Below are 15,235 nucleotides of genomic sequence, written 5' to 3'. Positions count from 1 at the left end.
GCTCAGAAGGCTGAGGCAGGAAGATCACAAGTTCAAAGCCAGCCTCAGCAACTTAGAGAGGCCCCATGTATCTTAGTGAGGCCTTGTCTCAGAATATAAAATGGGCTGGGGATGTGGCTCAGTGATTAAGCACCTCTGGGTTCAATACCTGGTATCAAAAAGAAAAAAAAAAAAAAGCTGGATGTGGTGGTGCACATCTGTAATCCCACCTACTCTGGAGGCCAAGGTAGGAGGATTGCAAGTTGAAAGTCAGCCTCAGCAACTTGGCAAGACCCTGTCTCAAAAGAAAAATCGGAGATGTAGCTCACTGGCAAAGCATTCTTGGATTTGATCACCAGTACTGGAAGAAAAAGAAAAAAAAAAAGCCTGCAACAAGCAGTGCATCAGAGTGTTGACCTCGACCATGCAATGCAGCAGGCCCGAAGCCCCCACAGCTCACCCTCACAGGATCCTCCTCCCCAGCTCCTGCAATGACTTCCCACTGCTCTCAGCTGGAGCCCACACTCCCTGGAGTGGCTTCCCATGCACCACTCTGACCACATATCCCAGTACCTCTGGGCCTTGGCCATGCAGTGCCTCCTGCCCGGCTGCCCCTTCCCCTGTAGCCTACCTCTGCCCAGGCACGCAGCATCTCTGGATGCTAGAGAAAGGAAGGAGTGGAGTCTCCCTGGAGCCTCTAGAAGGAACCACTGGTCCAGACCTTGATTTTATTTTATCTTTTCCTTGCTTTTTATTGGTGTATTGCAATTACACATAACAATGGGATTCATTGTCACACATTCCATGTGTGTGTGATATAACTATAATTTGGTCAGTATTGTTCCAAACCTTGATTTTAGCCTAGTTAGACCCATGTTGGACTTTGAAACTACACAACTAAGATGATGAATTTATCAGACATCATAGGGCATCCCTGTATTCAAACCAAAAATGCATCCATTGCTTGTGAGTCTTGTTTATGAGCCATATTTAACTTAATAGGAATGCATGGGCCACAGACACCACACATCACCCAGGTGTCCCTGCTGGAAACCTGAAGTACATCTGCCACAAGGAGCTCCTGAGTCAGAGGAAGGAGCCACGGGGTTGCACTCAAAACAATGCCTCAGTCTCCTGAGCCACACGAGCTCACAGGAAACTAGTGCAGGACTCTCACCTGGTATCTTCCAGTGTTGCCTGGCCAGACTTCTCATCCACTAGTATTTTACAGTGATCTCCAGAGACCAGTTTATTGCTAGGGAACGAGAGGTCACAACCTAAAACAGAGAGGGTAGCAGGACACTGGACATGACTCTCGGGTTCGGCAAACACTACTGCCTTGCTTCATTAAAGCAGGTGACAGTGGCACACACCCCTGGAAACAGTACTTGTGTGCCAGAGCATTAACCCAGAGGGACAGGGTCTGGCCCACCCCCATCAACACCTCAACAGCTTTTTCCCGGCAATTTTATAGCATGCCCACATGCACATCTAGTCCAATAAATATTATCAGAAGTTTTAAAAAAACTCAGGGGCTTAATTAGCTCTTCAGTATTTCACCTACCCCTTAACTTCTTCTCTATGTAAACTTAGGTTTCATAAGTCATCACAAAACTGAAGCAATGACAGTCACAGAATATATAAAACCAAATTATCATAGGCACATGTATAAGAAAATATAAAACAGAAGGGGAATGTGTCCACAACTGACTAAAGTCATTGTGTCTTCAATAAATATAAGAGGGGATATCTTCAAATACTTACTTGCTCTCGTTTTAAATCAAAAGGAAAACTATCAGAAGCTTTTAAATGTCTAATCACTAATTACCACTGCTTATAAGAGCAGTCTATGATGATACATAATGATACTAAAGAATTAAGGGCAATTAAAAAAGGAATTGATACTGGGCATGATGGCACACACCTGTAATTCACAGCTCCAGAGGAGACCAACAACCCAAAGCAGTGGAAGATATGGACATGTCACAGCCCATCTAAGTCCAGTGAAAGTTGGTTTCATGGAAGGTGCCCCCAACCCCCAAACACACAGAGCTGCCATTTGGGCTTCCAAAGGATAAAGTGGCCAAGAACTGAGATAGCTATAGGAGGAGGTCATGGCAAGGTTGAGGATGTGGCAACACTGGTCTGGGAGCTGTGGATGACAGAAGTAGTCAGAAGTTTACTATTGTTAAGAGGCAATTCTCTGGCTAGGATTTAGCTCAGTGGCAAAGAGTCTGCCTTGCATTTGCAAAGCCCTGGGTTAGACCCCCAGTTCCAAAAAAAGATAAAAAAAAAAAGATGCCAGTTATCGCCAGATGTGGTGGGACACGCCTATAATCCCAGTGGCTGTCGCAGGAGGATTGCAAGTTCAAAGACAGCCTCAGCCAAAGTGAGGCCTTAAGCAACTCAGTGAGACCCTGCGTCTAAATAAAATACAAAATAGGGCAGGGGATGTGGCTCAGTGGTCAAGTGCCCCTGAGTTCAATACCCAGTATCCACCCTCCCCCCCCCACCAAAAAAGATGCCAGTTCTCTCCTGGATTATTTCACTTATTTGATGCAATTCCAACCAAAAGCTCAGAAGGCTTACAGAAACTGCAAACTGATTTTAAAGTTCATAGGAAACAATTTATTAGCATATCCAAGGGAATTTTGAAAAAGAACAAAGTTGGAAGATTTAGATATCTTGACTAACTTAGCAAGAAAGACAGTGTTATGTTGGTGTAAGGAAGGCCAGTCATAGAGAAATGCAAAACCTAAAACTACGAAGTTTGTGGTGGAAAACAAAGAAAAAAAATCTTACTGATGCTTGCTCTGGTGAGAATTTCTTAGACAGGATGCAAAAAGTACAATCCAGAAAGAAAAATATTGATAAAATGAAGTTCATCCAAATTATATATCTAGCTAGATGTGGTGGTTCTTGTCTGTAATCCCAGATACTTTGGAGGTTGGGGCAGGAGGATCACAAGTCTGAGGCCAGACTGGGCAATTTGGCAAGACCCTGTCTCAAAAGGGGAGGGCTGTGAGGCTGGGGATGTAACTCAATGAAGAACACTTGTGTATCATCTGCAAAGCCCTAGGCACCATAACAAACAAACAAAATTAAACATCTGTTCTTCAAAAGACTCTGCCTATGAAGATGAATGGACAAGCCACAGACTAGTGAAAATACTTGTGAAGCACTCATCTGATAAAGGTATTGTATCCAGAATTTACAGCTGACACTGGCAACTCAATAACAAGAAAGTCAACAATGCAATTTTAAAAGATTCAAACACTTTATCTCTTTGATAATCTCTTTGAGATGTGGATGGCAAATAAGCAGATGAAAAATGTCCAACATCATTAGAGAAATGAAAGTGAAAGCCTTCCAACACCACCACAGAACTGGCTCAAAGTAAGACTGACTACATCCAAGGCTATCAAAGAGCAAGTGGAACAACCAGACCAGTCATGCACTGCTAGGGGGAATGAAAAACAGCAAACCATTCTGGAAAACACTTTGGGAGCTTCTGACGGTGATAAGCATACACTTAACACATGACACAGAAATCCCACTCCTAAGTATTTAGCTAAGAAAAATAAATATGCATGTCCAAACAAAGACCTGTAAACTTGTATGTATAATAGCTTTATTTCTGATAAAACAAGAAACAAACTAATGTCCATCCATTGCTAGTTAACTAACAAACAAAATGTGGTATGTACAAAAGCAGAATACTACCCACCACAAAAGGAACAATCACGGACACAAGCAAGAGCAAAGAACAACTATCAGAACACCCCTCCAAGGAGAGTCGCAGAGTGGGTACAGGTCTGTGGGGGATTCTGTGTTCCACCTGGATGGCACTCCAGAAAGCCAGAGCCACAGGGATAGAAAGTGGACACACTGGTGGCTTCCAGGAGCCGGGGTTGAGGGAAGGGGCTGTGGGACCAGGATGTGCTCTTTATGGTCACCAGGGGACTTTCTGGATGCTGGAAATATTCTACATCTTGACTGGTGGAGCTGGACTCATGGAACTAAACACTAAAACAGATGTTATCATATGTAAATCTCTCTATAAAAATAGATTTAAAAATCATATTTTTGCTGGGCACAGTGGTGCATGCCTGTCATCCCAATGACTCGGAAGGCTGAGACAGGAGAGTTGAAAATTTGAGGCCAGCCTTGGCAACTTAATGAGACTCTGACTCCTTAATAAAAAATAAAAAGGGCTGGGGATATAGCTCAGTCGTAAAGCACTCCTGGGTTCAATTTCCAGTACCAAAAAAAAAACCAAAAAACCAAAAACCAAACCTTACTTACATAAACGTTATATATTTTTGGAATTACTTTGTTACATTTATCCAAGGTGAATATCACCTGTGGTCAAGATATTCTCACTCCACCGAGCATATCCACCAGGACGATCCCCTCATAGCCAAGCTCCAGGTGCCAAGTGCATCACCAGTATGGATTTCAAGACAGGCTTCCATATGCCAGCACTCGCACATTCTAGTTTGGAACCAAGATGATCTGCCCGGCTTGCCACTGTGGGTGAGGTTCTTAAATTCCTTCCTAGATGCAGCTCGGTGCTCCTCCCCAGTGCCTGGCACGTGGCAGGCAAGCATTCTTCTCAGATAAACATACAGTCACACAACTCTGAGGACCCAAGGCTGTGCCCCCCACAACTCATGTAGAGGCCCCAAAGTGACTACCTGAAGGTAGGACCTGTGGGGAGTCGACAAAACCGAAATGGGTCACAAGGGCATGGCTCTGATCTGATGCAACTGGTGCTCTTTTTCTTTTCTTTTTTTCTTATTTTTTTTGTTGGGGAGGGTATGAGGGATCGAACCCAGGGATGTTTAACAACTGAGCAACATCCCCAGCTCTTTTTATTTTTTATTTTGAGACAGAATCTTGCCAAGATACTTTGGGACTTACGAAACTGCCAAAACTGGCTTTGAACTTGCCATTCTCGTGTCTCAGCCTCCTGAGTTGCTGGGATCATAGACATGTGCCAGGCAGTTAGTGTTCTTTTTTAGCTGTAGAAGGACACAATATCTTTATTTTATTTATTTTATTTTTATGTGGTGCTGAGGATCGAACCCAGCACCTCACACATGCTAGGCAAGCACTCCACCACTGAGCTACAATCCCAGCCCTGGTTAGTGCTCTTTTAAGAAAAGGGAAAGAGACCAGCATGTGCCTTCTTTACCAGATGAGGACACAGCTAGAAGGCAGCCCCTGCAGGAACACCATCCTCACCAGGAGCCAAAGTGGCCAGCATGGACTTTACCTGGGCTTCCCAGACTCCAAAACTGAGAAATAGCTTTTTAAGCCACTGTTCAAGCCACTCAGAATGTGTATTTTATTATGGCAGTAAGAACAGACTAATACAGCACCTTTATGTTTTTGATAGCACCATTATTAATGCATTCACTGAAAGTACTTTTCTTAAAGCAGATTTTTCCTCCCTGCCTCAATCATGAAGTTGAATGTCTTGACGTGTAATAGCATGCATAATGTGCTATAACAGTGACTGATGAAAGTGCTAACTATAAGCCAGGCTTGTTTCAGCAGTTCACATATGATCTTATTTAATCCTCACAGCAACTCTACGAAGGAGACACAAAGACTTGGAAAGGTATGTTGTTAGCCCAAAGTAAGCTGTGTTGGTGACAGGTTGGAAACCAGGAAGCCTGCTTCCAAGGCCTCTACTCTTACCAAATCTTAGTATAAAGGTGCAGGCACATTGTAAAAGGTGAAACTAACCTAAAATATTTGTTTCAGGATAGCAATCTTTCCCATTCTCTCTCCCTCTTTTTTTTTCTTTCAGTACTAGGGATAGAACTCAGAGGTGTTCTGCCACTGAACTGAACTACATTCCCAGTCCTTTTTAACACAGAGTTTCACCAAATTGCCTAGGCTGCACTTGAACTTGTGATCCTCCTGCTTCAATCTTCCAATTAGCTGGAATTATAGGCATACTCCAAGGCACCAGGCTCATTCTCCCTCTTTTAAAGCATGAAGTCAGTGGGGCATGGGGGCACATGCCTGTGAACCCAGTGACAGGAGGTTAGGGCAGGAGGATTTCAAGTTCAAGGCCAGCTTCAGCAACTTAGTGAGACCCTAAGCAACTTAGTGAGAACTTGTCTGAAATTTTTTAAAAAATTTATAAGGGCTGGAGATGTGGCTCAGTGGATAAGTGCTCCTGGGTTTGATCCCCAGTACCAATCAACCAACCAACCAAACAAACAACAAAAACAAAAACCTATGAAGTCAGAGTGACGATATATTAATTTTCAGACAAACTAAACATGCTATGGACTTCACTAGCTTACTTCTCTCCAACCAGGAAAGCTACAAGGGAAGTTAAATTACCAGATGGCAGCTGAGGAGTCTAAAAACAAGTAGTGCAGAAGTTGAAGGTACTTTATCTCCCTAGTTGTGTGCAATTTTGTTCAAGTCTTTAGCTTCCTATACTCATTAAGCAAATACTTATTTAAGGAGCTAGGAATGAGATCTTATTAAATGTAGACACTACAACCATAAACTGACCTTCCTCACTGCTTACCTGCATTCCATAAATATCAGTATATTCTTTGTCTTCACTTGTTTCAAGGTATTCTCTAATGTCCCTTGTGGCTTCTTTGACCCCCATCATTTAAGATTTGTGTTTAATTCCCACATAACTGTGAATTTGCTAATTTCATTCCACCATTTTTAGAGAAGAAACTTTGTGTAGTAACGAACGTGAGAAATTGTTTTCTGAAGGATATATTAATGAAACTAGTCTATAAAGCCATGAATAAGGAATAAATGAACTACACGAAGCATTCGGAATTGCACCTGGGGCAGACAAATATATGAATAAATGGCAGGTCTTACATGAGCCCATTTCATGAAAGTGGAATGCACAGTGCACCCCCAGCAGCCTGGTGGGCTCCCCCGCCACCCACTCCCAGTCCTCGTCTCTCTTCCTGGTCCCGCCTTCGGTCCTGTCCCTCCCCACCCGCGTCCTGCCCTCGGTGCCAATCCCGGTCGGTCCCTGTCCCCCCTCCGCTCCGTTCCATCGCCCCGGGCCGCGCACCTCGCCTCCGCCCGATGGTCCACTCGCGTTTCCACAGCAGGACGTGCGGCTCGCTCTCCTCTGCGCCCAGGCGGAGGAGCCTCCCCCAGGGCTGCTGCGGCGGCTGCTCGCCTCCCCCGGGCGGCTCCATCGGACTCACGCCTACTGAGACCCGGAAACGCCTTCTGAAGGAGGCCCCGCCGGCCCGCGGGCGCGCGAGACTCGGCGCCCCCGACGCCGCCCGCCGCCCCCGGGCCTCTGGCCCACAGCCTCCACTCACCCCGCGCCCCGCGCCGGCCCCGGAACCGGCCGCCCCGCCGCTGTCAACAGACATCGCGGCCCTCAGCTGATCCGCGGGCGGGGCCGCCCGGCGCGCCCTGCAATTGGTTGGCGGCGACACGCACCGAGAGCGGCGGCTAGAGCGGCCGGGGGAGCGGCCACCAAGAGTCGGCCTGCGACCAGCGGAGTGTGCGCAGACGAGAGGCTGCGGACCAGACCGCCATCTTTGGTGCTGGCAGGGACAACTTCATCTTCGGGGATCACGGAAGTAGCTGCGGTGGGCGCCATGTTATGTTGGGGCAAAGGGCATGCAGTGACTTCTGGATTGGACGTGCGACGGTTCTTAAAGCCTTACTCTAAATCTACACGCCTTTCGGCGATAGAAGCAACAGTGCGCTTTACCTGTAGTGAGATAAGTGTAAACAGGATGACTTTCATACCCCGTTGTCACTTAGGGGTTACCGAGACGGGACAGGCTGGCCGCTAGGGCTAGCTCTCGCCCTTGAATGACAGGGTTGGTGGGAGCAAAAGGTGGGAGCCCAGCTCCGAGGGTCTGCGGCGTCCTTCCACGTGCAATGCCCTTTCCTTGACGCGGCAGTCCCACTTCGTGGAACCTAGCGGCACTCCCGGGTGTGGTTCAGAGAACACCACTCTGCCCTCTTCAAACATGACCGAGGACCAAATGACGGTGGGCACGGCCATGCACATGCCTTCTGGGCGGCTCAGAGGAGCCAAACAGCGGTCTACACTGGTGAAGACCTCCGAATTTAGTATTAAAGTGTGAGGTAGGCACCAGTTTTTGTAAAAAAAAAAAATAAATAAAAAAATTTAAAAAAAAAAAAATATATATATATATATATATATATATATATATATATATATATCCCGATGTGCTTTCCATATAACCGGTTGAGAAAGGATATATATATATATATATATATATATATATATATATATATATATACACACACACACACACACACACATATACATATATAAACATTCGTAAATATAGGTGGGTAAATGCATCTCCACCTATATTTGCAAAAATAAGAACATCTCTGAGACATGGTAGTAAGGCAGGCCAGGGACTGAGGAGGCTGAGGCAGGAGGATCACAAGTTCAAGACCAGCCTGGCACCTTAGCAGAGACCCTGTCTCAAAATAAATAAAAGGGCTGGCATGCAATTCAGTAGTAGAGCTGTTGTCTAGGATGTGCAAGACTCCAGGGCAGACCCCAAATACTCCCCTGCCCACACATAACACGCTCCCTTCTCCCACTAAAATTTTCTAAAAGTTTGCACAAGGGAACAGCAGTGACTGCCTCTGGGACATCATGGACTTGTGGTGGAGGGAGTGATGAGACATCTGTCACCACACACAGCCCTGCCTCTCTTCAAGACGGGGTGTGGTCTGAGAAATGCCTCAGTGGGCAGTGTTGTGTGCCCATCAGGGTATATGTGCAAAGTCTGGGTGCAGGAGTGTGCTGGGCATGGGGTGTACACTCTTAGACCTTTGTTCATAAGCCACAAACCTGTACAGCATGTTACTATATGGAATACTGTGAGCAGCCATAACAATGGTATCTCTGTATCTAAACAGAAAAGGAACAGTAAGAGTATAGGCAATAGGAGTTTTTAGCCCCATTATCATCTTAAGGGACCACCATTGTATATGGGGTCTGACGTTAACCAATGTATTACTGTATCACTCTGGATTCCACCAGAGAAGTAGATGAGTAAGATGATGTCCCTAGCACAGCAAGACCCGTGAATTCCATCACCATGGGCCCTTGGTGATCCTGTTTTCTGTGAAGCTGGTTCCTTGCTCAGAATTGGCATGGTGTGGAATACCATGAGGGACGTGGCATCCATGAATCTCTGGATGGTGGCTTTGGCAGAGACGAAGCATTCAGGAAGACAAATGCAAATGCAGAGCTTCTGTTCCAGTATGAACAGCATGCTGCCCTTCCATGACGGAGGTGGTCCACTGTGATGCCCTAAGAAAGGATGCCATAGGGAGGCTTGGCATCAATCTCCACTGCTGCCAGATGGGCACTCAGCATCGGCTGTGGCCAGGTCTGCCTTGGTGAGAGGAAGTCAATGTTGCTGAGCCCATGAGTAACCTCCATCCCCATCACTGTGGCCATTTTGTTCATGAGCTCTCGAGTAGTGACATGGGAGGCTGGGAAGAGAGGCTGACATCCACAGACCAGGTTGCCCTGTTCACTTGACTGTTGAAGCCCCGCTCAGCTGAGGCCCTCCTTTAGAGCACATTCATGGGGACATCACCATTTTCTCATGTTTTCCCATTCAATGACTTGGTGCTCCATTGCTAAGTATTCATGTAGCAAGCACTTACACTGTTAAGTTTTGCTTGCCCCTCCTCCTCCATTTTGCATCTGTCTCCTTTGTTCTGAGTGACCCTGTACTCCAGGGACAATTGGTCTGATCAATAAACATCTTGAGATGAACCAAAACTAAGCCAGGTAACAGCAACCTTCTTATCTCTGACAAGACCCCCCCAGCCAGTCCTGAGATAATGATGGACAGACCACACCTCATCAAGGTCCCCTGCTTCAGCAGCTGAGCATTCCCATGTCTATTAGGCCTCAAAGCCACTGCCAACCCCTGGAAGACAGGGCTGAGGACACAGTCCCATCTTCCTAGGGTAGTGGCACTAATCACTGCTCATCACCATTACTTTTTCCACCTGCTGTTTGGGGCTAGTGGAGACCTGATTTGTTAGAGCCCCAGAGTCAGGCCTTTGGCTTAGGACTCTGGTAACATTCAGTCCCTGTGATGGTTAACTTTGAGTGTCAACTTGACTGGGTTGAAGGATGCTTAGAGAATTGGAAAATCTTTACTTCTGATCATGTCTGTGAGGTTGTTTCCAAAGAAGACTGGCATATCAGTGAGCAAACACAAGAGCAGACCCATCCTCAGTGTGAACAGGCACCATTCACCATCCAATCTGGGGTGGGGGTGGGGGTGGGGGTGGTTCGGGACAGGCTCAGATGGAACCGGAATGTCAAAGAGGAAGACCGGTTCTTCCTGAGCGTCAGGTTTCCTGCTCCCTTGGATATATGACTCCAGGACTCTGGGACTTGTACCAGCAGCCTTCCAGTGATTTGTGGGCCTTTTGACTACAGACTGGGGCTGCACCTTTGGCCTTCCTGCTTCTGAGGCTTCTCTGCTCTCCAGGTTGCAAGCAGCTGTAGTGTAACTTTTCAAACTGTGAGCCAACTGTATATACACACATGAATATTCATACACATATATCCTATTGGTTCTGTTTCTTTGAAAAACCCCCAACTAAAACTAAAACAACTCTTTATTTACTTATTTATTTATTTATTTTAGTTGTAGATGGACAACATGCCTTTATTTTATTTGTTTATTTTTATGTGGTGCTAAAGATGGAAGCCAGTGCCTCACTCATGCTAGGCAAGTGCTCTACCACAGACCCAGCCTCCTAAAGCAACTCTTAATAGGCCCCAGTAGCAAGCCAAAAGCTGGTTCTCAAAAGGAGACTACTTACCTACATAAACATGGGCCTTGCCCAAAGTCCTAAGGGCCTGCATTATAGTTCACCTATGGGGCCTGCCAGAGGGTCCAGGCAGCCCCCTCTGCCACCAATGCCTCAGGCATCACTGGATCTGCTAGGTCATGGGGCTCGAGAGGCAGCACAGCTCCTGCACGCCTAGACCTCAATGGCCTGCTGGTGTACCTGGTCAACAGCTCAGCTGCAGCTCAGGGGCAGAGTGCACATGGCATGCACAAAGGGCTGGTCTCCATCCACAGCTCCACAGTGAATCATGGATGGGCTGAAACAGCACTCCCAAATAAGAAACATTATCTCCAGAGTGTTCACTCAAGTCTGGGAAGTGTCAACAGCAAACAACAAATCATCATATTCAAACTCTGTCTCTTTAATCTGTTAAGGTGATTTACATTGATTAAAAACCTTTTTTTGAAGCAGAGACTGGGCATGGTGGCACACACCTGAATCCTAACTACTCAAGACGCTGAGGCAGGAGGATTGCTACTTCAAGGCCAGCCTCAGCAATTTTTGAGTCAATTAGATAAAATAAAAAGGGCTGGAATGTAGCTTAGCAATAGGGCATCCCTGGGCTCTATTCTCAGTACTGAAAACAAACACAGCGGGCATGGTGACAGATACCTATGATTCCACCATGGTGATCAGTATGGAGGTTCCCCAGAAGAGTAGGTAGGGACCACCACATGACCTAGCTACGCACTCCTCAGTATCAATCCTTGAGAATCAAAAGTCATCTTGCCACAGTGATGCCTGCATCCCCATGTTGATAGCAGCTTGATTTGCAATAGCCAAACTATGGAACCATCCTGGTGTCCCTCAGTGGATGAATAATGTATTATTCAGCCATAAAGAAGAATGAAATAGTTATTTGCAGGAAAGTGGATGGAACTAGAGACCATTATGTAAGCAAAATAAGCCAAACTCAGAAGTGTGTTTTCTCTCCTGTGTGGCATCTAGAGAGGCAAAAAGGGGAAAGAAAGGCATGGGGGTCTCATGGGAATCAAAGGGGGTTCAGCAGAGGCAGGGATGGGGTGAGAGGTGGGAGAAGGAGGGTGGGGTGGCACATCATGGGTGCAGGTGCCAGTCATGACAGTGGCTCCTGTCACTGCTGCCACAGAGCACCAATGAGATGTGGGAAGAGAAAAGAGTCATCAGTGACACCGTCTGGGCCTGGAGTTTTCCTTGTTGGGAGATTAACTGTAAATTCAATTTCTTCAGTAAATATAGAACTGTTTAGTGACCACTATTATCATATTTTCTCTAAAATTTGCTAGAATTTATAGTACTAACTGTTCTGCCACACCTGTAACGCTGTCTTTATCCTGTTCATTGTAGAAACGGACCATTTTATGAACCTTTTAAATTAACCTTTTATCTCTGATTTTCTCTCATTTATTTTTCAGTACTGAGGATTGAACCAGAGACACTGTAAACTGAATTACATCCCCAGCTCTTTCAGTTTTATTTTGAGACAGCGTCTTGCTCCTGCTTTAGTGTCTACAGTATCTGGGATTACAGGCATGTGCCACTGTGCCTGTCCTGTTGATCTGTGTCCTGTGCCTGTAAGTTGATCTGGCAGTGGGGTGTGATGTTGGGTGGGAACTTGTAGAAGAAAGCAGACTTCAGGTGTAATTTAGTTGAATTTTATCTTTTGAACTAGTCATGAGAGGTTATATTGACTACTGGGTTGATGATGCATGTCTGTAATCTCAGTGACTTGGAAGCTAAGGCAGAAGGGTTAGAAGTTCAAGGCCAGCCTCAACAAATCAGAAAGACCCTATCTCAGAATAAAAAATAAAGAGAGCTGGGGATATAGCTCAGTGGCAGAGTGCCCCTAGGTTCAAACATAAATAAATAAATAGATAAATAAATAAATTAATTAATTAAAAGAAGAATAAATAAATAAATAGAAAAGAAAAGAGAAATTATACTGTCCCCTATGTCACAGACAAGACATCAATAGATAAAACTGGCTAAGATGATGGGAGTGGGAATCTCCTTCACTTTGTAAATGAATGCAGCTGTGAAACAATCCTGACAGAGATCATCCTATGCAAATTATAACAAGGACTACAAAACAATTACAGATAACTCAATGCTGTGTTCTACTTATACCAAATATCAAGGCATTTATTTAATCCCTTAGAGACAGAACAGAGTGATACAAAAGTTCATGAACACAGATTGCCCTGTGCTTACTGGCACTGTCCAAAGAGGAGGCCTGCATCAACGTCTGTTTTAGAAGAGATGACATGCGGGTCCAGGGGAAGGGAGCTTCATCGCCACCCAAGGGCTGGTGAGGCAGCAGAGTTGTGGGAATGGAAGCCTCACAGGGAGTTACTCACTGGCAGTCTAGTTAGCCCAGTCAGCTCCATGGTACGTTAGCTAAGCAACTCCTTACTCTCAGGGAGGACAGGCTTCTTTCTGGCAGTGTGTGAGAGGGGACAATGGTAACTGAGGACTGGCAGAGACCACATGAGCTGCACATAAGGAACAGCAGAAAGCGGACAGGGCCTTCCAACCACACAGGGTGACTTCTAGAGCCTGGGCAACAGTTGATCTTGCTCCTGGTCCAGGATGATACAGCCAGTAATAGGGCTTCTTGGAGGTGTGTGGCTGACCCAGAGATAGCTTAAGATTTTGCAAACATTTTGTTTTCTGTTACTGAAAAGGGATTCAGTAATAACTGCAAGCCTGTTTATGTTTGTAACAGACAATAATAGACTCCAGGGCCATAAATGTGAAACACACACACACCCTTTCATATTTGTTATAATTTCTACTGCATTGTTAAAATACAAAGATAAAATATTAATATCTGGAATATGAAATCTTGATAGATATCAGTCTGTGTCCTTGAGGCACAGATACCAGGGCTAATGTTCTTACAATCTTAGTGCTCATTATTTAACACAACGCAGAAAACAAACCACCTTAAGGCTGGGTGTGGTGGTACAGGCCCATTATCCTTCTACCTTCGAGGCTGAGGCAGGAGGATCATAAGGCCACCCCGGGCAGTTTAGCAAGACCTGTTTCACAATTAAAAAGAAAAAAAAAATAAGAAAGGCTTTCGATATAGCTCAGTGGTGGAGCTCCCCAAGTAGTGTGCTCGGGTATGCCCCACACACTCAATAGCAACTCAAGGATGTTAATAAAGGGGCAATCTACAGATATCTCCAAAATGAAACCAAACCAGTGGTGGCACCCAGAGCTGTATTCACCCTAGGTCTGAGGGCAAGGAGAAGGAGAGCTTAGGAAATCTTTAGCCAAAGAGGGGCCACAGCCAGAAAGGCTGTGAACTGGAAAGCCAAGCCAGTGTCCAGCAGGGAGTGGGGAGGGCACAGAGGGTCCCTGCCCTCCCATCCCGATCTGCTCCTGGTACCTTACACTGTTCAAACCTGAGAAGAAAAAACAGTGGAGTCATCCCTAAGACAAACTCTGGGGTGCAAAGGAGAAGGAGCAATGGGCCTGGAGAGACAGAAAGCAATCAGCATGTGAACACCTAGGACTTAGGACTCCCGAGTGTGGCTGCTGAAGGGGACTTACCCTGAGCCCCAGGAACAGCTTCCCACTTGGTTGATGGGGTCCATTCAACTACCCTTTCCCCAAAGCACTGGGGACCAAGCCCAGGGCTGCTCTCACACTGAGCCAGCCCTTTTTCTTCTCAGAGCTTCTGCTCCTCCTGCCTAAGCTTCCTGTACAGCCAGGATCACAGGCATGGCTACTGTGCTCAGCCATATCCAACTGCACTTAAGGGTCACCCACATGCTATGTTGCCAGACACTTCTCATCATCTCAAACACTCAGAGTCTCTGTCATGATACAGGCTGTGAGGGCCAACTCTCCTCTCAAAGCACTCTGAAGTGCTCTCATCGACTCCTCATCGCTATTCGCAGAACTCTGGGCTCCTTAGACAGATCCACACTTCCATTCTATACTGTTCTCTGCTGCCCAGAGCTTCCTTCAGCATCTCCTATGGGCAGGTCAACCTATGGAACAAACAATCTTCTGACTCTAAGAAGGCTTCATTTTGCCTCCATCATTTATAGATTTTTTTTTTTTGAGAGAGAGAGAGAGAGATTTTTTTAATATTTATTTTTTTAGTTTTCGGTGGACACAACATCTTTATTTGTATGTGGTGCTGAGGATAGAACCCAGCAACGCGCGCATGCCAGGCAAGCACGCTACCGCTTAAACCACATCCCCAGCCCTTATAGATGTTTTTGATGGAACCAGAACTCTAGGTTGTGGGGTTTGCTGTGGTGCTTTCTTTCAGTAATTTAAGGCAGCTTCCTTATCTTCTTACACAGCCCTGTCCAGAAGCCCTGCTGTGATTTGTTCCTATGTATGATTTCTCTTCTAGGTG

The 15,235-nt window shown here is 45.9% G+C and overlaps 1 protein-coding gene across 4 annotated transcripts in view; it reads right to left on the bottom strand.

Annotated features, from left to right (window-relative positions):
- Window positions 1–7,390, bottom strand: part of Chfr (checkpoint with forkhead and ring finger domains) — a 29,464-nt gene extending 22,074 nt beyond the window's left edge. For 3 of the 4 annotated variants that reach the window (XR_003302691.2, XM_026409680.2, XM_026409681.2), the window contains exons 1-2: window positions 7,052–7,287; window positions 1,157–1,256 (exon numbers count right to left, since the gene is read on the bottom strand). Coding sequence is in view for 3 of the 4 variants with exons in the window: in XM_026409680.2 (XP_026265465.1) it covers window positions 1,157–1,256; window positions 7,052–7,181 (230 nt within the window). In the remaining variant the exon portion in view is untranslated. Of the gene's footprint in view, window positions 1–1,156; window positions 1,257–7,051; window positions 7,288–7,310 lie in introns of those variants that run through there. The other variant, XM_026409679.2, reaches the window with a different exon arrangement.
- Between the last annotated feature and the right edge of the window lie 7,845 nt (window positions 7,391–15,235).

The sequence above is a fragment of the Urocitellus parryii genome, chromosome 3, assembly GCF_045843805.1.
Source record: "Urocitellus parryii isolate mUroPar1 chromosome 3, mUroPar1.hap1, whole genome shotgun sequence".
Taxonomy (NCBI): domain Eukaryota; kingdom Metazoa; phylum Chordata; class Mammalia; order Rodentia; family Sciuridae; genus Urocitellus; species Urocitellus parryii.
The sequence above is the reverse complement of the archived record's forward strand: the minus strand, read 5'-3'. Positions and strand labels throughout refer to the sequence as shown.